The 25912-nt window shown below is 43.4% G+C and overlaps 1 protein-coding gene across 2 annotated transcripts in view; it reads left to right on the forward strand.

Moving 5' to 3' along the window:
• Positions 1–25912, forward strand: part of LOC142845393 (sodium- and chloride-dependent transporter XTRP3A-like) — a 29213-nt gene that overhangs the window by 901 nt on the left and 2400 nt on the right. The window contains exons 2-8 of one of the 2 annotated variants that reach the window (XM_075964026.1): positions 8031–8167; positions 10897–10988; positions 12872–13099; positions 16348–16458; positions 16887–17128; positions 18089–18251; positions 25546–25750. In XM_075964026.1, coding sequence (XP_075820141.1) covers positions 8031–8167; positions 10897–10988; positions 12872–13099; positions 16348–16458; positions 16887–17128; positions 18089–18251; positions 25546–25750 — 1178 coding nt within the window. Of the gene's footprint in view, positions 1–8026; positions 8168–10896; positions 10989–12871; positions 13100–16347; positions 16459–16886; positions 17129–18088; positions 18252–25545; positions 25751–25912 lie in introns of both variants that reach the window. The other variant, XM_075964025.1, reaches the window with a different exon arrangement.

Raw genomic sequence — 25912 nt, forward strand, 5'->3', positions numbered from 1 at the left:
CAGGTCTCAGCCTCCTTCAACATCAAGCTGCTAAAGGGTGAAAACCCAGCCTTTACAGAGCAGGGAGGGGATTTAGCCTTGAAAAGCCCCCGGAGCAAGAAGACAGTGTTCAGACCCTACTTGCACACAAGGACAAGCTGAGCTCCGACCATTAGTATGAGGTATGTGTTGCCCCCTCCAAGGCCTTCACTGTTTTCACGTGGTCACAAGGCTCTTCATGAGACCTCAGTTCCAGCTGCTCCACTTCTGGGATCTATGGGCCACCTGAATTCCCAGTCTTGGTTTAGGAAAGGACACTGGATACAACCCAAGGGCCCACAATTGAGTAGATTGGGCAATGCATTAAGAGCCGAATGCTTTATGACAGTTTAAGACAGGGCTAGGGTTCCTTTGCAAAGCAGGTTTTGAGCTGGCTGTTTCCTGTTCCTGGAAGACATTGTGAAGAGAAAGGGCAGGACAGCACAGTGTGGGAGGAGACATCTAAACAGTACCAATAGGAGGAAAGGGAGGATCCCGGGTATCCTATCAGATACCAGGTAAGCAACGATTGACAGCCTTGGGACTACGCCCATCCCAAAGGGGTAAAACTGTTGCTTTCCCCGCAGCTGTTTTCTGTCCCTGGGAACTGAGCTTCATGATACCCTAGATGACTACCAGCACCCCTATTACATTTCTTGGCGTCTCTCACCCATGATATGAGAAGACCCCTCCTTAGGGTCACATAGCTGACTCAAAATTGCGGAGAAGGACTTGAAAGTGTCCATGACTGTTCTGGCACTCAAGGGAAGGAACCTTTCAACCAGGACTAGCACGGTGAGCAAGCCTGGGCTCAGGAAGGGAGGAAGACAGGGCAAGGCGATGATCTCATTCGGCTCTCGATATGATAATTAGGGTAGAGCTACAACTAAGCCAAGAGACATTGGACTCAGAGGAACCAAAAGTCTTCCAGAGTACGGAGGGTGGGAGGGAGTAGATTTCCCCCACGCCTCTTCTTGATGGCTTCCTTAGCCCATCCAGGGCTCGTGAGCTATGGAATAGCTAAGTGTAGGCACCTGGAAGTAGACTGTCTTGGGTAGGGAAGCTTTGCTCAGCTTTTTCTCTTTCTTGAGCCGTTCTAGCACACAGGCACAACCTGAACTAGACCTGACGTTTTCCAAGCAAGTTGATACCAAGCTTGCTTTTGAGTTTGAGGTGGGCAGTACCTGAAATTCAAATGGAGCTGGTGAGTGAGCTAGCAGGGCAAGTTCTGTCGCTGTGTAGGAAACCTTTACCGGGTGCTGGTGCCCCAAGGTGCTTTAGCTGCTTTCCCAGAGCTCACATAGCTACTGCTGGGGTGGTGGAACAAATGGCCCCCTCCACACACGCGCCCCTTCCTTAGCCCAGGCTCCCGCATGTCCCTGGTGTATGAGTACAAAAGACACTGGGCTGTGGACATCCCCAAGCTGTTGGGTGGAGAAGAAAGTGGCAAGAGCACTTAGCTAGGGGCTGTGGGTAGAGCTACTGAAATATTGCTTAAACGTTCATGGTGTCCAAACTTCTATTCCCAGGGCAATAACTGTCAATTCTTGGAGCTAAAGGAGAGGTTTTTGTTTTGCTTTGTTTTGTTTTTAACATGAGCCTCTAGCACTAAGATTACCAGACCTGGGAAGTTCAAGTGAATTTTCAGCAGCCCAGGGCCAGTAGCTAGATAAACAAACGGCTACCATTGACAGTTGTGGGCAAAGAAGGATCAGCCTGCTTGGGTTCGGAGGCTGTAACTGAAGTCTTCACCAGGAATTAGTGCTGCTCTGCCTGGCATTTCCAATCCTGGTTCTCCCCAGTTCGATATAGAATATCTTTTCCCTCCTTGTTGCCTGCTCCACTGTGCTATGGGCACACCCACTTTTTTTCACTCTCCAGTTGTGTGACAAATGGGAAAATATCCCATAGTCTCTTATTATGGGTACATAAGGAAAATTATTTGTTCTGAGTGCTTAGGGGGTTTGCTTACAAATTATTAATTTGAAGTGGGGAAAAATAGGACAAAGGCAATATTTACTTTAGGTTGTTTTGAATGTTGGATCTTTTAAGACTGGGAATTCATTAAGATCCCAAGATATTAAAGAGTTATTTTAAGAGCAAATAATATGCCAGGCATAGGACACCTTTAGTCCTAGCACTTAGGGTGATCCCAGTACTCGGGAGGCAGAAGCAGGCAGATCTCTGAGTTTGAGGTCAACCTGTTCTACAGAGTGATTTCCTGAACAGTCAGGATTACACAGAGAGACTGCCCTGGCTCAGGAGACAAATCAGCTCAGCAGGGCATTCCCATGTCTCTTTTGTCTTACACGTGCTCCCTAGACTGTGTCCTTAACCCTTTTGGATCTCTTTTATCCACTGGCCTTAAGTAAGGAACACCTGATAGGATTTTTTTAAAACCCTGTAATGGGAAATATCAGACATATAAACCAAAAGTGTAGCAAGTCTCCACAGCTATGAGCAGATCCTATGTGGGTTTTAGAGCTATACGGACTGGTTTCCCGCCTGGGTGAAGTTTAAGAGGCCATTTCCAGGTTCCTGTGTTTCCTAGCACATCACAATGTCTTCCAAGTATGGTCAATAAAGGAAGCGCCTTCAGGGATGCTCCCAGAAGCAACAGAGGGGTGCATTAGCTGTAGCAGAAACCATTCACTGCAGTGGGGTCAGGAGAACAAGGGGTTAAGATCTGGGGCTCTGAAGGCAGACTGCAGTTTTCTGAGCACCTAGGTGATTCTCCCCCTAGCTTCTTGGTTCCCATGGTAGCAGGGGGCCTATCTATTTCTCTACCTGGTTCTCAGTCAGGTCTGGTTGCTATGGTCAGGGGACCTTCAGAGGTCAGAAGATATTGTTACCCAGTGTCCAAGAGTATCCTACAGATGTCCACTTGTTATGCTTGCCAGCCAAGACTGATAATGGGCTGGAAATTCTAATTTCTGAGATTTATGCAGATGAATGTTAGAGAATTTCTGAATTGGTAAGTTGATGTGTCCGCAAAAAGGAGATAGCTCCTAAGCACTGGGCTTCCTAGAAGCTATCCATGATGAATCTTGGCTCCCAGCTCTTCCTAATAGAGTCTTGGCCATTTATGCCTGCATAACATGTGTGACAGTTGACTAATGGGATGGAACCTATCTGTCTCCTTTTGCATCCATCTCTCTGGCTCTGTAAACTTATGTGAATCGCTGATCACAGGCAATAATCATGGATTTTGTGATGATATAAGGCTGGAGCAAAGAAGTCCCTGTCACACAGCATGTGCTAAATGGACTCAGACAACGTGGCTTCCAGCACCTCTTCCAGAGCTTGTGTGGTTTACATAGATAGATGGTTTACATGGCAATCAGTGGAGAGGGTTGTTTGTTTTGTTTTTGTGTTTTGGGACAGGGTTTCTCTGTATAGCCCTGGCTGTCCTGGAACTTGCTTTGTAGGCCAGGCTGGCCTTGAACTCACAGAGATCCACCTGCCTCTGTCTCCCAAGTGCTGGGATTAAGGTGTACACACCACTCACTGCCTGACCAAATCAAGTGTTTGATGAGTGATGGGATTAGATGCCTTGGGTATAAATGGAGCTCTAGGGCACTTGGACCTGACTCCCTGTATCCAGGGACAAGACAACAATATTGCACTAAGAAAACTAAGGGGGGAAACTGGGAGATGGCAGAGAACTGAACCATGGTTAGGTTATTCAGCCTCTTCCTGGGACTACCCTGGCTGCTGATTGTTGACAAGCTGGAGATGACCATTGTTGGGGAATATTATTTTCAGGTGTGTGACTTGTTTACGCTAATTTGTTTAACTCTGTGAAGGTGTGTTACTGTGCCTGTCTAAAACACCTGATTGTCTTAATAAAGAGATGAACGGCCAATAGGGAGGCAGGAGCAAAGGTGGGCGGGGCTAGCAAGCAGGGATTATAAATAGAAGGAGAACCAAAGAGGAGGAGCAAGAGAAGGAGAGGAGGAAACTAGGGGTCAGCAATTCAGCCAGCCATGGAGTAAGAAGGACAATAAGGCATACAGAAGTAAGAAAGATAAAATCTGAGAGGTAAGAAGGAAATGGGGATAATTTAAGACAAGAAAAGCTCGCTAGAAACTATCCAACCTATGGCAAGGCATTCATAACTAAGAATAAGCCTCCATGTGTGATTTATTTGGGTGGTAGACCTCTCAAAAAGCAAAAAGGGAAAAATATCCCACAACAGTCCATCAAGATGGGCTAGGGAATGTGGGTAGAAAAGGGGCAATACTGACCCAAGACATCTTTTTTTTTCTTTCATCTCACTGTAAATGAGATAAACTATTTCCAAGATTCTTCCGAAGTCTCACTACTCAGCTGCCTCCTCAGTGAGCTGAATTAGACACTAAAACAAACATTGCTTTTGTTGGTTTCTGTCAGGAGCTGAGTCCCAAGTATTAACTAAGACAGGGTGTTTCCCTTGCAGGAGGCTGAAGGAGAACTTTGCCGACCACCTATGTTTGCAGAACCTTCTCTTCGGCAGAAGCTATTTATTGAGTTTTCAGGTTGTCTGCCTCCATTTTCAGGCTCATGCAAACTGATTGTGGGTAGAGTCTTTCAAGCTGTTGGTCACCCCAAGTCTAGACAGGGAAGGCCTTCAGTTAGTCATTAGAGAGGTAGAAAACTTCCTTTTTTATGGGGGCTCACTGCCACTCATTTATGGCTTTACAAAATTTATTAACTCTAAAAGGGGAACTTTATTCAATCTCTTGTCCCCAGTGCATGACCCAGTGAGTGAGACTCACCTGGATAATTCTCTGCTGGTATGGTACTTTGGTCACTGAATTCAACAGCTACTCTCCTGTCCTGTGTAAGCCACTGGGTCCAGTTTTACAAAGGAGCAAATGCCTTTTGTGTAAACTGATATGCTGTTTTGAGCACCCTAAGAAACTGGCTCTAGAGGTAGAATTTGGCCCTTCTACTCCAGACCCAACCATGTTTGCCTCAAAATATCCTCCAAAACTCTTTTTCCTTGTTAGGATAGCAATCTCACACTGTGACAAGGAAAAAGAACAAGAGATAAAGGCATTATTTCATGGTATATGAGCTGCCTATGCTCATTCAAAATCAAAAGTGTTGTCAAGGCAGATCACCATGTACTGTATGAAGACTGTCTTGTGGGTTTTTTTTTTTTTGTGTGTGTGTGTTTTTGTAAGCTTTACCTAGGAATTAACCAACCCCCATTATTTAACAGTATATATACAAGTAATATATATGTAGTTTGGGTTCAACTTTCTTTTTTAAGGTGATGTTATATAGCACTATCTTCCAAGCCAAAACCCTGCCACCTTCATGACCTCAACTGTGCCTACTTGCAAAAGATTGTCACACCTAGATTTGGTGGCTATTGACCTGTTGGCATCTCTGTCTCATAAGATGGCTGGATATTTTTCTAGAATGGAAAAGAAAGCAAGAAGGCTTAATCATGTTACAAGTGTCTGACAAATTATGTAAGAAGCCACAGTTCAATACATCAATGTTGAACCTAGGCTTAAAGAAATAGAGTTACTGGTCTAAGCTCCATGGCATTTATAAGGCCTGGCTTAAGAAAAGGGTATGTCTAATCAGAACTTTTGTTCTTTGTCTGTTATTCTGTGGTGCATTTGAAGAGATACTCAGGGACCTGAGTCCCAACTCAGCTTCTTATCTATAAGGGTCTATTAGAGTTCTCTAAAAAGACATGAATAATAGTATGAATTATTATACTGGTTTATGGGCTGTCATCAGATAGTCCAGCAATAGCTATCCGGGAAAAATAAAAGCCAAAAATTCTGTAGTTGTTCATCCACAAGTCTGGATGTTTCTGTCTGTTAGAACCTGAAGAAGTAGGTTCTAACGTCATCAGAAGAAAGCCTCCTCATCAGAACATGACATCAAGCTTCCTCCTTCCATATCCTTTTAGGTAAACTTTCAAAAACAGGAGGTATGACCTTGACTTAGGGTGAGTCTTCCCACCTCAAATGATCCAACCAAGAGAATTCCCCACAGCTGTGCCCAGTTCTTTGCGCTGTAGTTGATCTCATGTGTAATCAATGTCAGCAATCAAGTTTAGCCATCAAAAGGGGATATAAAGTCCTGTGAAAGATGGAACTGAAGCTCTGAATGGACCCAGTGGATGACCGCAGGTTATTTTTGAAGTGTGGGGCTGCAACCCACTGGGCAGGCCCCAAGAGCCCGCCTTGTAAGAGTCCACCTCTCTCAGACTAGCCCAGCCCAGACCCTGCCCCTCTCAACAAGAAGCAGTTAGAGCTGTCGTAGCCCCTTGCCCTGACAGCTGTTGGTGTGGACCTCTGAGTGGGACTGGGGGAGCGCTGAAGAAGAGTTAGAGCAGCATAGGTAAACAAATGAAGGGGAAGCAGGTTTCCTAAGATAGCAGCTTCTTGTTCCCAGAACACATTGTGGGAAGGAATCAAAACAAGACCAGGGGGAAAAAGCAGAAGGACCCAGGAACCCTGTAAAACACACAGGGTCTTAGGGCCCCACCCAACCTAAAGCATTAAAACTATCCCCTTTCATTGCAGTTGTGTCTTCTTCATGGAAGTTCAGTTCTTGGTCGGTAGTCCCATAGATGACCGCAACACCCCTGTTACACAGGCAACCCCTATGTGCCAGGGGGCATTTTATGACTATTAGGGTTTGTGTGTGCCTATACTTCTGCTTTTCCCTCTAGAAACCACCCTCAATCCCTGTTACTGGTGTGTCAGGCTTTTGCTTTTGCATTTCTCCCATTGGAGTTTCTCAGGTCCCAGCCAAGGAACCATGAGCTTGGATGGATGGGAGAAGATGCCAAAGCAGTCTTGGGTCATGCCTCCATGCCCCAGACTTGGGCAATCTTGTGCCCCTGCCTGCCTCTGTATGTTTATCTGGCAGTGAAAGGCTATTTAAAGCTCCATTCACAGACCACTCCTTAAGAATTTGCGGATTTGAAAGTTTTTTTTTTAAGTCACCATTAGCAAAATGAAATTTTAGACTAAAGGTGCATGCTTAAAATAGATATACAGATATCTCTTTAAAAGGTGGATGTGGTATGAAGTTCTGTGTACTGTGTCATCCAACTAACTTACCTGCCCCTGTGTTTGCTAGGCCACTAAGCCCTCTGAAAATATCAAGTCTGAAGGAACATTCTATAGCCCAGGCAACTCTAAAGCATTCAAAATTCTCTACCTAGGTGAGCCCTTCAGGGAAGGAAACAGGTTTGCTGAGTTTTCCACCCCACCAACAGACCCTGTATGACTAGACCTTAGAAAAGGTATGGTCACATAGACTCAATCAGATCTGCAGGAAGACAAGCACTCACGAGCAAAGTTATAAGTATTTGGCAAGTTAGTGGTCTAGCCTTTCAATGGCCCTTAAATGCTGAAAGAGAAGATAGGGGTTAGTGAGATGACCCGGTGCATAAAGGTACTTATTTATGTACCACACAAGCCTGGTGACCTGTGTTCAATCCCCAGAAGCCACATAAAGGGGGAAGGAGAAAACCAACTTCTAAAGTTGTCCTCTGACTTCCTAATCTCCCCAACACACTTTTCAGAAAGGAGGGTAAAAGCTTTGCTGGCAGAAGCTGGTCCAGCAGAGCCATGGAGAATGACACTCACGGAGCTGGGGCCAGTGGCGGTTTGCCTCCCAGGATGGAAGTATTCAAAGATTTAAATAACTAACATGGCTACCTGTCGTCCATGGATAGGCAAACAGAAAAATGCATGAAAAGTGAACAGGAAAATGGAGAGACATGGATGGGTGGATTGATAAATAAAAGGTTGGATTGGTACAATGAATAGAAGATAGATCAGAGAGGTTGGCAGGGATGAATATGGAGGTACAAGATACAAGTGAAGAAGAACTAGATTTTGAGGGGAAATGTCTGAGGGCGATGGATGGGGTGGAAAGAGGACTGGATGGGGAAAGGCTGGGTGATAGAAACACAGTTGCACAGAGGGACGACAGGGTAAATTCCATCTCTCACACTGACCTGATGCTCAGCTCTGGCCTCTCACAGGGAGTTTCCTGGTCCCCTACATCATCATGCTCATCGTAGAAGGGATGCCGCTCTTGTACCTGGAGCTGGCTGTGGGGCAGCGCATGCGGCAGGGCAGCATCGGTGCCTGGAGGACCATCAGCCCCTACCTCAGTGGTGTCGGTATGTGGGATCCTTTTCAGTTCCTCTGAGAGATTTGTATGTTCCTGGGCAGGCATGCAGGTTGCTGTCCATGAGCAGGACCTGTGGTTGGGTGAACTGACATCCCAGGGAGGGCTACCATTGAACTTGGGTAGGGAGGGCCCTGGATTCTGACCCTCATATGGAACCCCACCCCCGAGGGAAACCCCCACCTTAAGGCATCTCTACTCAGGACCTCGGTGCCTGGCACAGAAGCATTCATTCAGTCCCAACCCCTACCACCTGGGAATATACACAACTGTCCCCTGCTTACTGAAAATGGCATGACTGCATGAGCTTGTTCATCTTTCCCACACCACTTAGGGGAACCATAAATTTTGCCGAAGTTTGGAAGTCAAGGAACCTGAGAATACTGGGTGGCTTCACATCCCACCATAGCTTTTCAAAGTGACCTCCACTTGCTATCCTCTGGTATCTTCAAGACATTGTTCACCTCTTCTGTAAAAGCCCAGGTTCCAGGGCCATCAATGGCCACAGTTATTCCGGGTACCTTCCCAATCCAGAAAGGGGCGCAATTGTTCAGGAGAGAGGAGGGGTCAGCTCTGTATAATAGGAAGGCAGGCAACTGAGTCCCCAAGGAGCACTGACACCACTTACTGGCCAGATTTCCCGGTGGTGGTGGTACCAGTACCCACATACTCCCACCAGGACCAAGGTCAGCAACAGTCCTGAATGCTGCTGTGGGAACTAGCCTTCAGCAGCTCAGGAACTGAAGGGGAGCTGTGGAGTCAGCAGACTAATCACTCAGCTTGACTTTTCTATCTGTGAAGTAAAACTTAATTCTCTGGGGCTGGCAAAAAAGAGAAATGCATGTGCACATGCTTGTATACACACACACACACACATATACACACATATCCCTACCTACACACCTTTAGGGTCTCTATCATCTGTTTTCTTTATTTTCTTTACCTCGATCTAGGTGTATCCCTTCTGTGTCTTTATTTTCCCTATTAGCTTATATACCCTAATAGTATCTTTCAAGCAATATAAAAATTACAATGTGGTTACATTCTATTTTAAAGTGAATGATCACAATGAATACAAGTAAAAAATAACATCTTTTTAATATATTTTACATAATTGAACATTTTATGTACTACAGGTGAAAAGTTATCTCCAAGGACCCATATACATTCATATCCAAGCAACTTGTTATAAATTAACAGTGTATAAGCAATTTTCTCAGCCAGTTCTTTTACTGGCAGGTTGCATTTTGCAGTTACCAAAAAAAAGATCAATCACTTTATTTATCTTAAAAAGTAATCATATAAAATGTCTTAAAGAATCACAAATCTAAAACTTTTATATGTAAAAAATAGTCAGCTCTACTTTAAATCCTCAGGGTGCATACCCATTCATCAACGGTTTTTTATATCTGGAAACCGAGGGCAGAAATGGGTACAAGGAATGATCACCTTTGATCACTAACCCATCCTAGCAAGAAAGGTACATCAGCTCACAATAGCCAGGTTGCCATGGCTTTTGTTCCCAGGCCTCAATGAATCTCTGTCAACTATCAAAAGTGTGCCTTTCTAAACTTTATATTGTTCCCCAAGCCATTAACAAATACACATTAACCTAACCTTAAGTCATTATTTAAAGCTTTGTTTTAGCTATGATGCACACCAAAAGCCATGAACACATCTCCCAACATCAAGATTAAAAACTTGAGCTAGCCTAGATTCTAGGACTCAATTGTTTTCCTTAAAACTGTGACCTAAGCCACAGTCTATATGACTCAAGAGAAATCATAAGTCCTCGCTGTATGACACTTCCTTGTTCTTATTTTTCTATCTGCCGCCCCTGCTTTATCAATGGTGGGGGCAACACTATATTATCCTGCCTATATTAATTTTCCTAATAAACTAACCTCTATCATAATCCCTTATTATATTTAAAAACCCTTAATCATCAAAATTCTATTTAAACTAACTCTATTGTTGAATAAAATCATTGCTTCAGCTAAATAGTACAGCCTAAGAGGAAATCATCTTCATAATAATCCACAGGTAAAAATGCCTAATAGAATGGGATATTTCCACGAGACAATCACACTACATTAAAAGCAGTGGGGGTCCCCACACCCATTCACACCATGTCAGATACCATAGAAAAATGGCAGCAGCAAACATGTAAAGGCACAGCACAGTAGCAAGAGACATTCTAAAGCTGAAGTCCTCAGGGCCTTGCCTGTCTGAGATTCACCTATCAGTCTATCAGTGTCTTGCGATCTGGTGCTGAACTCCTGAATTCAAGGGTTGCTCCTCTGACATGACCACCAGCACCTGGGAGAGAAACCACTCTAAAAGCAAAGGGGATGGGGGCAGTTGGTAGCTGTCTGTGGGAACATCCCATGACAATGACGGGCTAAACCTCTGAAACTGTACACAAGCCACAATTAAATGCTTTCTTTTATAAGAGTTGCCATGGTCAGGACCTTTTTACAGCAATAGAACGCCGCCTAAGACACATATTGAGCATGGAGTCCAGGGCCTTAGATGTTAAAAATGCATGAGAGTTGGGGAAAGAAGCCTTGGAATCAGGTCACAAATGTGAGGTCATATTAAGAAAAAGACCTGGAGGGGAAGTATTCCTGCCCTGGGTGGTCCCATCATGTCTCTCCGAGGGATGCTTATAGGTCAGGCTACCATATCTGGTTCTCAGCACGGCCTTCTTATTTCTTTCAGGCATTGCTAGCTTGGTGGTCTCCTTCTTGGTCTCTGTGTATTACAATGTCATCAACACCTGGACTGTCTGGTACCTCTTCCACTCCTTCCAGGTGAGCAGAGGCCTGGTCACACCAGGAACAATAAGGGGAGAGGATTCCTCTGGGAAGAATGGAGAAGTCTGTGGGTTATAACCTGAAGGGAACTTGAGGGGAAGGAGTACTTCCAATCATTCATAGAACTTCTGATTCTGATGTACCACACTAAAGGGAGAGAAACCACTCTAAAAGCAAAGGGGATGGAGGCAGTTGGTAGCTGTCTGTGGGAACATCCAGATCAGACCTGCAAAATGGCTCTCACATCCACTAGCAAGACCTGCTTGGAGCTAGGATCTCAGGGGATGAGTACTCTAGAGTACAGACCTGGCTTCTGATGTTTCGTAGAGTAGCCTTGCTACTATCACTAGATAATGCCACTGGGCCCTGAGCTATGTCCTGTGAAATGTGGCCTTGAAACCAAGAGTTTGTCCTATTTGTTTCTATTAGTGGAACACTTTTGTCCTATAAATCTGACCTGGGCAACAAGGCACTTTCCTTAGAGCAGGGTTACTCCCACACCACCCACAACTCTGGTCAGATTTATTCTTTCCCTCAGTTCCCTTTTTTACCTCTTTGAGCAGTTGGCCTTAGGTTATAATCACTGACAACATTTAAGTTCATTTGTTTTTAAGTTCCAAAGAAACCAGTTAAAACCATGAAAAGCAGAAGAGGGTTTCATTGTTCCCACCTTACAGGGTAAAGGAGCCTTAACTGCCAAACTCGGGTACTGCTAATGACTGCTCAGAAGAAGTCACTGGTGCCAGGGTCTCTCACTTGAGAGACTCAGTAGCTTCAAGGCACTGGACTTAACCTCCTTCTTGTTCCACACCCATGGGATGAAGCATCCATCTGTACTTTTAAGGGTGTCCTAATTGTGAGTTGGCTTGGGGAAGTTGGAACTGAGCTAACTGTTTAACTGTTGCGTTCTCTGGTTTGCTCCAAGTTGACTGAAAGGAGAGAAACCATGAGTCATTGACAAGTATTTTTCAGTTAAAATATTTTGTCTATGGGTGTTTATTTGCATCTATGTCTGTGTACTACATTAGTATAGTACCTGTGGAGATCAGAAAATGGCATCAGATCTCCTGGAACTGGAGTTATAAATAATTGTTAGTATAGTGTGGGTGCTATGTGGGTTCTAATAATTGAACCTAGGTCACCTGGAAGACAGCCAGTGTTCCTGACTGCTGAGCCATCTCTTCAGCCCTATCATTAACAAGTTCTGACCATCCCAGCAGTGGCGTTTAAGCACTGGTTTGGCTGCTGTAATGATGTTGCATCAGTGTCCTTTTATTGTAGCTGTTCTGGTCACAATCCAGATGCTAGTAACAGAGTCTTCTAGGCCCACTAGAGAGTGCAGTAATCCTCAAAAACCACATGTAAAATTTCAGGAAGAAGCAACTCTTGTCAGCTTTACTAGATCAAGATATCGTAGGCACCAACTTATAAAGAGGAAAGATTTATTAATTCATAACTTGGCCTCTAGTAAAAAATGAAATTTAGCAGAACATCATGTCCTAAATAGGAGGAAGCAGCGATAATGAAACCAGAATAGAAAGTAAGAGACAGGATTCCCCTTAGCTTCTTAGAAAGTTCACCCCAATGACTTCTTACTTGGCCCCATCTCCTTAATATCCACAGCACCTCCTCATCCAAGGGCACAACTTCTGGGTATGGATCTTTGGGAATGTTCAACGTCCAAACCAAACTAGTCATCCTCCATGCCATCCAATCCCCCTGAAGACTCAAGTCCTTGTCAGTCTCAAAGGATGCAGCCATTTGCCCTTGAGGGACCAGATTCCTCTCCCCCAAGATCACTACCAAGGCTGTATCCCATCATCCCACCAAACCCTCGACCTTCCCCTTACCTCTCTGTTGATCCTCACTTCATTCCAAAGGATCCCCTGCCGTGGTCTGTCTGCCCATTGAATGGTAACCGCACAGGCTATGATGAGGAGTGTGAAAAGGCTTCGTCAACTCAGTACTTCTGGTACAGGAAAACACTCAACATTTCACCATCCATCCAGGAGAACGGAGGAGTGCAGTGGGAGCCAGCACTGTGCCTCACCCTGGCCTGGCTGATGGTGTATCTGTGCATCCTGAGAGGCACCGAGTCAACTGGCAAGGTAGGCTGGGGAGCCTCATTGGGCTGTGCCTGGATGGATTTGGCCGTGGACAGATGGGTGCCTTAGTGAGTTCTGCAAGTATTCACAGAGGGCCTAGAGAGAAAAGTGCTTCTCCTAGTTAGCGTGAACTGTCAACTTGGCACAGCCCAGAGTCACCTAAAAAGAAAGTCACAGTTGAGGGGTTTCCCAGATCAGACTGGCCTTTGGGCATCTCTGTAGGGGATTTCCTTGATTATTATGTTCATTTTGAATCAAGTTTATTCACTTGATTATTTTATCATCAATTTATAAACATGTTAGTGTCCAAAATCTCTAATTTATATAACATTATAGCTGATGATGGCCTTATTATTATTGATGTTAAGGGTCCAATCCACTGTGAATGGCACCATTCCCTGGGTAGATAGTCCCATATTACAAAGAAAATGTACATTTACACAATGGAGTACTACACAGCAGTAAAAATTAATGACACCTTGAAATTTGCAGGTAAATGGATGGATCTAGAAAAATATATTGAGTGAGGTAACCTAGACCCAGAAAGACAAATATTTACTCACTCATAAGTAGCTTTTAGACATAAAGCAAAGAAAAACCAGCCTACAATCTACAACCCCAGAGAACCTAGACAACCAAGAGGACCCTAAAAGAGACATACATGGATGTACATAGGATGGAGAAAAAGACAAGATCTCCTGAGTAAATTGGAGCTTGGGGTCACAAAAGAGGGTAGAAGGGCCAGGGGAGGGAAAGAGGGGAATGCAGAAAAATGTATAGCTCAATAAAAACAATAAAAATAGGTATAATAACAAAACTAGCTAATCATGATCCTGTGAACAAACCATACAACAATATTTCTTATTTACTTCTGCTTTAAATTCCTTCTTGTGTGCCTGCCCTAACTTTCTTCAGTGTTGCACCATGACCTAGGAGCATCAGCTGAATAAACCCTTTCCTAAAATAAAAAACACCAATGATAGCCTTTGCTGGAGAGGTTGTGGAGAAAGGGGTACACTCATCCATTGCTGGTGGGAATGCAAACTTGTGCAACCACTCTGGAAAGCAGTGTGGCGGTTTCTCAGGAAATTCGGGATCAACCTACCCCTGGACCCAGCAATACCACTCTTGGGAATATACCCAAGAGAGGCCCTATCATACAACAAAAGTATATGCTCAACTATGTTCATAGCAGCATTGTTTGTAATAGCCAGAACCTGGAAACAACCTAGATACCCTTCAATGGAAGAATGGATGAAGAAAGTATGGAATATATACATATTAGAGTATTACTCAGCAGTAAAAAACAAGGACTTCTTAAATTTTGCGTACAAATGGATGAAAATAGAAAACACTATCCTGAGTGAGGTAAGCCAGACCCAAAAAGAAGAACATGGGATGTACTCACTCATATTTGGTTTCTAGCCATAAATAAAGGGCATTGATTAATTTGCGGTCCTAGAGAAGCTAAATAAGAAGGTGAATCCAAAGACAAACATATAGGCATCCTCCTGAATATTAACCTTCATCAGGCGATGAAAGGAGACAGAGACAGAGACCCACATTGGAGCACCGGACAGAAATCTCAAAGTCCAAATCAGGAGCAGAAGGAGAGGGAGCACTAGCAAGGAACTCAGGACCGCGAGAGGTACACCCACACACTGAGACAATGGGGATGTTCTATCGGGAATTCACCAAGGCCAACTGGCCTGGGTCTGAAAAAGCATGGGATAAAACCGGACTTGCTGAACATAGCGGACAATGAGGACTACTGAGAACTCAAGAACAATGGCTATGGGTTTTTGATCCTACTGCACGTACTGGCTTTGGGGGAGCCTAGGCAGTTTGGATGCTCACCTTACTAAACCTGGATGGAGGTGGGCGGTCCTTGGACTTCCCACAGGTCAGGGAACCCTGATTGCTGTTCGAGCTGATGAGGGAGAGGGACTTGATCGGGGGAGGGGGAGGGAAATGGGAGGCGGTGGCGGGGAGGAGGCAGAAATCCTTAATAAATAAATAAATTTAAAAAAAATAAATAAAAAGAAAAATTAAAAAAAATAAATAAATAAACCCTTTCCTCCCCCAAGTTGCTTTTGCTTAAGATGTTTTATTATAGCACAGAGGAAACAAGCATGATGCCACAATAAACTATAGTATTTGCAGAGAGCCTTGGAGAAATGGATGCCATAGTAGACTAAGGATTATTCACAGAGGCTGAGGGGAAATTTTTAAAGGCAAATATGGGGAGGGTTATCCAAAATGTTTTGAGACTAGAGCCCCTGAGCACAAGGAGCACAGGGACTAACAACAGGGGACACCTTAATCCCAGACTGAACATAGCTACTAGGCAGACCTACGTGACAAGTTTCCGGGTCCTTTTTGTTTCTGGTATCATTTCTGACAGTGACAATCAAGCAGTCATACCTAAGAATCCTTCCTCATAGCCTCCTGGCTTTATTTACTTTCATATTAGAGTTGATAAACCTGTCCTGAAAACTTTCAGGCCCTGTAAAAGAATTTTAGTGCTTTTTCCAGATGTTACCAGCGGTGGGCAAACTCCTAAAACATTTGACCCAAAGACTATGCTATGATCCATCTTCCTGGTGATGTAAGCAGGTGCTTTGCTCTATTTCCAAGTTAGTGTGCTATGATATGTGCCTCTCTGTATGCTGTGGATATGTTTTATTACCATTGATTAATAAAGAACCTGATTTGACCAATAGCCAGGCAGAATAGAGCCAGGCAAGAAATCCAAGCAAAGGTACAGGAGAAAGAAGGCGGAGTCTGAGAGATGCCAACAGCTGCCAGAGAAGCAAGATGTGAGCTGATGCCACATCCATGTGACAATAGGTAGATTAATAGAAATGGGTTAATTTAAGATGTAAGAGATCATTAATAGTAAGTCTGAGCTAATAGACCAAACAGTTTGTAATTAATATTAAGCCTCTGAGTGTTTATTCAGGAACTGGTGGGTGGGAGAGAAACCTCCACTTTCAGTGCTGTTCTCTGGTAGGGCAGCACTAAGCTTCATAAAAAAAACCTTGAATGAGGTTTTCTTTTACCGATTAATCCTTAAGAGCTCACAGCATTTATATTGATTTAATTTCATATGTTTTAAATTAAGCATTCTGTAAAAATAGTATTTTCATTTAAATGATATATATATATTGATAATTTTGAGAATTTTTTGCATACTGGTGCATAGCTACTTCCTACAAATTGAGGTTGACTCCGTTCCTGGGTTCCCACAGGTGGTCTATTTCACTTCATCAATGCCCTACTTTGTGCTCATCATATACCTGATTCAGGGCCTCACACTCCATGGAGCCACCAATGGCCTGATATACATGTTCACGCCCAAGGTATGGGGAGAAGTTCTGAGGGTGTTGCTACCTGATGCGAGATGTTCTTCTGTATATGTATTGCTTTGATTGGTTGATGAATAAAGCTGTTTTGACCAATGGCTTATCAGAGTATAGCCAGGCTGGAAACACCTATGATAAGAGTTACTAACATTAACAGTGATTTAAACATACATTAATAGTTCTTTGACTATAATTAACAGTGCTTTCTTTACTCTTAAATTCCCTTGGGATGCTTGGATAATCTTACCTAAGGTTCAGTCATGTTCACCTGCCAAGAAATATACTGCACGTAGACCAGGTCTAGAGAGCTGGGGAAGTTGGGAGGTAATTCCCCCCCCCCACCCCACCTCTGGGCCTACTCCTGGGAGGGGCAGTCTTGGATTAGGACCTGGGATTCCTCAGCCTTATACTTATTGACCTTCTAGATGGAACAGCTAATCAACCCCAAGACCTGGATCAATGCAGCCACGCAGATCTTCTTCTCACTGGGCTTAGGGAGTGGTGGCCTGATTGCCTTTGCCAGCTACAGTGATCCCGCCACCAACTGCCAGAAGCACGCCATCATTGTGTCCATTGTCACCAGTACCACCGCCATATTCGCCAGCATTGTCACCTTCTCCATCTATGGCTTCAAGGCCACCTTCAACTATGAAAACTGCTTAAACAAGTGAGTCTAAGTTGTCCCTCATTACCTTGGGATGCTCTGAGCTGGAAGGGTGACTGGGAAGGACTGGGTTCCCAGAAGTCAAGGAGTGGACTAAAGGCACCAGTGTTGAGGTCTATAGTATGAGGGTCAGTCATTTCCTCAACTACATAATTACTGCCTTCTACCAGCACTAGTAACTGGAGGTTCAAAAGTTAAGGCCTGCTTTGCAGGGAATAGGCAGTTTAAAGTGGTTGTTGTACTTAGCAGAAATGGGCATTCAGAAAAAAATGGTTTTTTGGCCCCATTCCCCATCTCAAGTGTAACCAAGATCTCTCTAGTCAAGTCCGAGAGACTACAGCTTACTGTCTTTGACATCTCTCAAACCAGAGGACTGCCAGACAGTGGTGGCGCACACCTTTAATTCCAGCACTCGGGAGGCAGAGGCAGGCGGATCTCTGTGAGTTCGAGGTCAGCCTGGTCTTCAAGAGCTAGTTCCAGGACAGGCTCCAAAGCCACAGAGAAACCCTGTCTCGAAAAAAAAAAAAATCTGAGGACCATCTTTCAGATGCTAAGATTCCTGTAGGGTGGCCAATTACACAAGTAGCCATCTCTAAAGTAGTACTGAAATTAACGAAAGTCAATGTATATTCAAATAACTTGTATATTGATATGAATTTAAGTGATTCTAAGGTTAATTAATTGGTTACTCAGTGGCACAAGCCATATTAAAGTACAATGTTACTTTACCACCACATCCAGTTTCATCATACATTACTGGCCCAGATATTAAACAACGTCACTATAGGGTCACGGTTCTTGTCCTCATCTCTGATCAGATGTGAAGCTTCTGCACAGACATTCATAGCTGCCCTTCCCTACAAAGGGTTATTAATCCACTCCCTCTCCTCACTGAGATTCTCAGAGCTGTTAGGACCAGTAGCTCCTTAGTCATAAAAATCAAGATAATGGTCTGCTCTGCAGGGTGATTCTGCTGCTGACCAATTCTTTTGACCTTGAAGATGGCTTTCTGACAGCCAACAACCTGGAGGAGGTGAAGGACTACCTGGCATCTACCTACCCAAACAAGTACAGTGCCGTGTTCCCGCACATTAGGAACTGCAGCTTGGAATCAGAGCTGAACACGGTAAGAGGCCTGGGAAGGGTGGGGACTGCCTCTCTCTCCACACAGTCGGTGAAGACAGGAAACTGGATTGTTTTCCCTGCGACAGGGATAAGAGAGACTGGACTCCTGCTCTCCCTGCTGCTATTAGGAATCTTTTTCATTGGAAAACTCCCCTAGAGTCTGAGTTTTTCCCTCCTTTTCCTCATCTCTTTTGAAGTTTCAAAAACTTGGGAAAGACAGAAGTAACACACACACACACACACACACACACACCACGAATAAATGCTACAAACTTTTTGTCATTTGGAGATATAAACATGTATGGCCCTCATTGAGTTGCATTGCATTCCCATGATTCCTATAGTTGGTTGAGGTAGGAGAAGTTTAATATGAGATCACCCTGGGAAACATGACAAGACTTCATTCTTTTACTGATTTTTATTGAGCTCTACATTTTTCTCTGCTCCCCTCCCTGCCTCTCCCCTCCCCTTCAACTCTCTCCCATGGTCCCCATAGTCCCAATTTACTCAGGAGATCTTGTCTTTTTCTACTTCCCAAGTAGATTAGATCTATATAAGTCTCTCTTAGGGTCCTCATTGTTGTCTAGGTTCTCTGGGATTGTGGTTTGTCAGCTGGTTTTCTTTCCTTTATGTTTAAAAACCACTTATGAGTGAATACCTATGATATTTGTCTTTCTGGGTCTGGGTTACCTCACTCATAATGATGTTTTCTAGCTCCATTCATTTGCCTGCAAAATTCAAGATGTTGTTGTTTTTTTCTGCTGTGTAGTACTCCATTGTGCAAATGTACCACATTTTCCTTATCCATTCTTTGGTCAAGGGGCATTTAGGTTGTTTCCAGGTTCTGGCTATGACAAACAATGCTGCTATAAACATAGTTGAGCATATGTCCTTGTGGCATGATTGAGCATCCTTTGGATATATACCCAAAAGTGGTATTACTGGGTCTTGAGGAAGGTTGTTTCCTAATTTTCTGAGAAATCGCCACACTGACCTTCAAAGGGGTTGTACCAGTTTGCACTCCCACCAGCAATGCAGGAGTGTTCCCTTTTCTCCACAATCTCTCCAGCATAAGTTGTCACCAGTGTTTTTGATCTTGGCCATTCTTACACGTGTAAGATGGAATCTCAGTGTTGTTTTGATTTGCATTTCTTTGATGACTAAGGATGTTGAGCATTTCCTTAAGTGTCTTTCAGCCATCTTAGATTCCTCTGTTGAGAGTTTTCTGTTTAGGTCTACACTCCATTTTTTCCCATTTTTTTTATTGGATTATTTGTTCTTTTGATGACCAATTTTTTGAGTTCTTTGTATATTTTGGAGATCAGACCTCTGTCTGATGTGGGGTTGGTGAAGATCTTTTCTCATTCTGTAGGCTGTCATTTTGTTTTGTTGACCATGTCCTTTGCTTTGCAGAAGCTTTTCAGTTTCAGGAGGTCCCATTTATTAATTATTTCTCTCAGTGTCTGTGCTACTGGGGTTATATTTAGGAAGTGGGTCCCTGTGCCAATGCATTCAAGTGTACTTCCCACTCTCTCTTTTATGAGGTTCGGTGTGACTGACTTTATGTCATGACAAGACTTTTTTTTGAACAGTAAGTTCAAGATGAAAGTCAAAGTCTCCTATGTTACCTTCCCAACATTTTCCTATTCAAACATAGCAGGAATTTTGAATCTTGTTACCATATAAATGCTAAGTGGCATCTATTTTAGCAGTGGTTCTGGAAGATAGTTTTCTCAGCCAACAGTTTAATTTTGAGAAAATGTCTAAATAATGTGTGTGGAAGCTCACTTATTCTGTAATATATTATCTTTCCACATAAATATACCTATCCCTCTTACTAAAGACTTAAAGAAAGGTCTGTCATTCAAATCATTCTTATTTTCCATAGACTTATCTCTGTTACACTAGGGACTTTTGTTTATTTTTACTTTACATTCAGCATCACCTCCACAAGTTTCAACGGGGGTAAAATTCCTTAAGGGATTCATAAGAGATTTTTATTAGAACTGCATTAATTCTGTGATCTAACTGAGGGCGGGCTTAATATTATTTGACTTGTGGCTTTTGATTGAAGAGTTTTTTCTCATTTAGTTAGGTGTCACGAGCAAGAAAGTAGGTACTTGTATTTGGTTTAACAAAAGTTACATTTTATTATGCTGAAGGTTGTCACACCAAGTTCACATTCTAAGTTCCTGACTATCCTCCTCAAGGCGGCTCACCTATGCAATATATCTTAGCCAAAAATATGGGTCTAGTCTCATTGTGGCCTCTAGTTCAAGGGTCAGGATCCTGGGGAAGACTCTCCAGTTACAGGGCAGACCAAGATAGCATCTCTCCAGTGTCTCTAGCAGTCCTAAAGATGCACAGAACACTGCATTGCTCTTGGTCTTTGCTTATATACTGTCCAGTGGGCATTGTGGGGTTCTAGTTGTGTGTCTGGTTATCTTAAGTGATGTCATTAGGTTCTGGTTATTGGGTGCAATCTTGGGTGTATTGGAGTTCTTGGTTAAGCTATTAATACATGTCTAAAAGGCTTTTTTTAAAAAAAAATATTCTCATCACATTAGGTATTTCATATTATCCAACTATATTTTTTTCAGGAATATCTTAGACTATTTTTTATTAGATTAAGACTGCCTAATTATTTCCTATCTCTTCTAAATAGTGGTTTCCTCCTATTTCTGTCACTTTTTATTGCAAAAGAAAAAGTTTTATATGAATCAGGTTAGAAGTTTCAATTCTTATGAATTTCCTTATTTGTTATGTGTCTTAGTTAATTTTCTCTTGCTGTGATGAGACACCATGACCAAGGAAATTTATAAATAAGGTTCCTGGTGCCAAAAGAGTCTAATTATAATGGCAGGAAGCATAGTGGCAGGCAGGCATGGCAGGGGAGTCATAGCTGAGAGCTTCCATTCTGAAGCACAGGCACAAGGCAGAGAGAGACAGAGAGAGCACTAACTGGGAATGGCATGAGATTTTGAAACCTCAAAGTCCACTCCTAGTGACACACCTCCTCCCATGAGGCCACATCTCCCAATTCTTCACAAACAATTCCACAAACTGGAGACCAGGCATTGAAATATATGAGCATCTGGGGGCCATTATCATTCATTCTGTATTCCCCTTTCTTTCCTTTTATGTCAGGAAACAGAGGAAATGCTCCAAAGACATGTTCTGCCCGAGAGCCATACCCTGTGAACCCTTCCGATCTGTGAGGCAAAGTAAACCTTCCCTTAGTTCAGTTGTTTTGTTGGCGATTTTACTCACATTGATAAGTAACCAACACAGTAGTTTCCATAAAAAAATAGAACAAACAAAATATTCATATTATGGTAGTTAGAATAAGAATGGCCCCAGTAGCCTCACATATTTGGATGATTGGCTCCAGTTGGTAGAACTGCTTGAGGAGGTGTGGCCTTGTTGGAGGAGGTGTGCCACTCGGGGCAGGCTTTGAGGTTTCAAAACCCTATGCCATCCCCAGTTTTCTGTCTGCTAAATGCTTCTGCATTGAGATGTCAGCTACTGCCCCAGCACATGCCTACCTGCCTGCAGCCATGCCCCCTGCCAAAGGAGTCATGGATTCTAACCCTCTGGAACTGTAAAGCTCCAAACTAAATGCTTTCTTTTATAAGTTGCCTTGGTCAGGGTGTCTTGTCACAATAGGAAAGTAACAAAGACTTTTGGTACTCCAGAGTATGCTATTGTTGTAACAGGACTGGCCATGCTTGTTTTTTGTTGTTTATTTGAGGAATGCGGAAGAGTGTGGGACTTTGGACTAAGAAAATGGCTGAACTTTGAAAGTGGGGCTCAGTGGACCATCCCAGTAGGAGCTGTAAAGACAAATAGTGCTGATATCAATGTGGACCATAGAGTCCCAGCTCAAGAGGTTTCAGAGGGGAACAATATTAACAACTGGGCTAGAGACCATTCTAATATGTTTAACTTGGATATTTTATCAATTTCACATTGTCATTTACAACACTATTTTCCTTTCAATAATATGCATTTCGAGATACCAGTTTTGTTATTTATGACTTTTTCTTTAACACTTTATACATAGCTATTATAATAGTGACCTTAAGCAGGAAAATGAGAGACTATTCTAGAGGACTCCTTTACCTCTGACCCTGATAGAAAGACTGGCGTGACACAGGACACAGGAGTTAGCTCTCTGAAGGCAGCAAGTTTGCTGCACGTGTTGTAGTGAGAACAGAGGCTAGGGTTAAAATGAAGATTAGGATCAAGACAGCAAAGCCTGGAGCACTAAGATGAAGAGGAGAGCTTATGGGAGGGTATGAGATAACCAAGGTAGACAGATAAGGGGGAAAGGCTCCGAGTCAGTGATAGCAGATAGGCTGCCCCCTCCAAAGTCCTTGAGGAACATAGGTAACACACTGTTGTTCTTTCATAAATTCTTGCTTCATTAAAGAATTAAATTAAATTTAACTAATTAAAACTAAGTTACAAGTGTAGATAGAAGGTTTTTCCTGACAGGATTCCACCTAGGTGAAACTGTGGTAGTTAATTCTCTGCCATGGTAAAGATAAAAGTTGGTCATGTAAATATGAGAATACTTGGTCTAATTAACAGCACTTGAGACACCTGCAAAGTCTAAGGTAGCAATACCAGCTAATGACTAATAGAAAGTCAAGGTCAGTAACAGAGCTGGAGCCACAGATGGACATACAGGGGCTTGAACCATCCCTAGCTGCATGGGTACTAGATGAACTGTGTCTGTGTCTCCCTGATTGGGCCAGGAGGACATGCACATAGTATGTGGATCCATGATAGCCCAGAGAATTAAATAATCTCAACAGAGTCTTTATTCATCCTCTGCCATTGTGCTATAAAAAGACTGGACAAAAGAAATTCAACATTTTCCTCTTGGAAACCCTTCCCACTCTTGGGATTTCTCTCAGTTTTTCATATTTTCTCACTTTCCTATAGTTTTGGTTTTTGGAGACAGGGTTTCAAGGTTTCTCTGTGTAGCTCTGGCCATTCTAGAGCTTGCTCTGTAGACCAGGCTGGCCTTGATCTGCCTGCCTCTCTGCCTCCTTTGGATAATGAAATTAAAGTCATGAGACACCACGCCCGGTCCTCTAAAATAATTCTTAATAAAGGGAGCATCTTTAATTTTCATTTGCAAGAGACAATGAAACATGCTACTGCCTTGGGCCAGTCTTTAATGATTCTGAGTGTCCAGCCTCTTAGGACCCTGGGAAAATCCCAACTGGGTGAAAAAGGTCCCCTCATTTTCAGAAACCGCGACAATAGTAAGAACGACACACAAAACAACTTTTACTATATTTTATTATTTACAGTTGTGTGCGTCCTTATGATCGGCACCATCTGTATGCCATCAAGCTGATCTGTATTATATCAGTCCATCAGGTTCCTATAAAAAAAACCTCAGAGATTGGTGGCGAAACCAACAGGTATTTCTCATACTTCTGAAGACTGGCTTCTGGTGAAACTTTGCTTCCAGGATCAGTGATAGCACTGACTAGGAGGCCACCTTTTAAGCCTTACTTTAGTGACTCCCTACACGCTTTGTCTGAAATACAGTCACTTTGAGAGTAGAAGTTTCAACATTAAGAATTCAGTCCAGTCAGCAGTGGTGGCTCACACCTGTAATCCCAGCGCTTGGGAGGCAGAGACAGGTGGATCTCTGTGAGTTCGAGGACAACCTGGTCTACAGAGTGAGTTCCAGGGAAGCCAGGGCTGTTACACAGAGAAACCTCGTCTCAAAAAACCTAACCAACAAACCATCCATAGCATGTCTGAATGACAAACATATGTCATCCTTGAAGAGGGACGTTCTAAATATTTGTCATTCTTGCTGACAATGCCGCACCTTTCTGTGGCTTTGTAAACCCTTATGAGTTCATGGCTTAATTTCTAGTAGTCCTGTGGCTAGTCTAAACTCGCCCACTCCAAACCCTTTACTGGTGTCAAAAGGGATTTGACTTTAAGCACAGCTAGTAGACTCAGGGTTAGGGAGATGGCTCAGGTTAAGAGTACTGGCTATTCTTCCAGAAGTTCTGAGTGTAATTCCCAGCAGCCACACGGTGACTCACAACCATTTATAATAGGATCTGATGCCCTCTTTTTTTTTTAAGTCCAAGATAAACAATTTATATTTTATTTATTATTATAAGGGCAAACTCACGAAACAGGAACACAGGAAGGAGAAGTCCAAGCTATACCAATGTAAATTGTCCATAAATTGTAGTAATAGGAGTGGCGGGGCTACATTCCGGCACCCGGCCACCCGCACAGCTAGCTTTACCTGAAATAATTACACGGACACTGTATTCTTTTAAACACTGCTTGGCCCATTTCTATCTAGCCTCTTCTAGGCTAACTCTCGCACCTGGACTAGCCCATTTCTTATCATCTGTGTAGCACCGGTCTTACCGGGAAGATTCTAGCCTAAGTCCATCCTGGGTCGGAGCTTCATCGCGTGCATCTTCCAGGGAGCGGGGAGCATGGCGTCTCTCTGAGGTGTCTGCTCCCGAGAGGAGAGCTGTGGAGTCTGAGCTCACTTCCTCTTCCTCCCAGCGTTCTGTTCTGTTTACTCCTCCCACCTATCTTCTAACCAATGAGGGCCAAGCAGTTTCTTTTTATTTAACCAATGACCTTCCTCCATCAATAAATAATAGCTCACAAGTATTTACTCTATTTTCCACTATTATTAGTATGGATAAGTTCACACGAAATTATCTAAAATCCCATTCAATTTTTCCTCTTTTTTTAATATCTCTGGGCCTAGAGTATTTGAGTGCAATGTTCAATGTGTGTACACATAAAAATGTAAATTTATTATATGATGCCCTCTTCTGGCATGCAGGTATACATGCAAAGCACACACGCAGCACTCACACATAAAATATAAATAATTTTTTTTTAAAAAAAGTAGGCTCAGCTTCTGTACCAGATTACCAACACAGGATGTGACCACCAGGCAACCCTGCCAGGTATCCCCACATTTCCTCAGTCCTGGCACTGGAAACAAAGATCCAGATGTTCTTGACTTTGTAATATTTTATCTAAAATATAAATTGGAACAGGAAGGGGAATGCAGGGTTCAGTACTGACAGAAAGTTCATCACATTGAGTGTGTGTGTGTGTGTGTTCATGTGTTTGTTCTCTTCAGTCCAGGTGAGCCTCCAAACCTGGGCTCTGAGGTAAAGGAAACAGAATCATTATGTGACCAGCTCCAAGGTCCCAACATTGAACATGTGTAAAGAGGCTATCAAGGCATGTAACTGGTATCATTTTACCACTTGCAGGCTGTCCAGGGCACAGGCCTGGCCTTCATCGTCTTCACTGAGGCTATTAAATACATGGATGTGCCCCAGCTGTGGTCAGTGCTCTACTTCTTCATGCTGCTGGTGCTGGGTATGGGAAGCATGCTTGGAAATACAGTGGCCATCCTCACCCCTCTGACGGACATCAAGGTCATCTCCAGCTACCTGCCCAGGGAAGCCATTTCAGGTCAGGACACCAGGCAGTGGAGGCAGGGCATGGGCGGGTGGGGAAACGCAAGACAACCAGTGGAGGGGCTTCAGCAGGAGCCATGTGTTTCTGAGGCAACTCCAGAAGGGCTGTCGGAGTCTAGCTGTGCTCCAGCTACAGTATGATACTCAGTTCTGGGAG

The sequence above is a fragment of the Microtus pennsylvanicus genome, chromosome 3 (genome assembly GCF_037038515.1).
Source record: "Microtus pennsylvanicus isolate mMicPen1 chromosome 3, mMicPen1.hap1, whole genome shotgun sequence".
Taxonomy (NCBI): Eukaryota; Metazoa; Chordata; class Mammalia; order Rodentia; family Cricetidae; genus Microtus; species Microtus pennsylvanicus.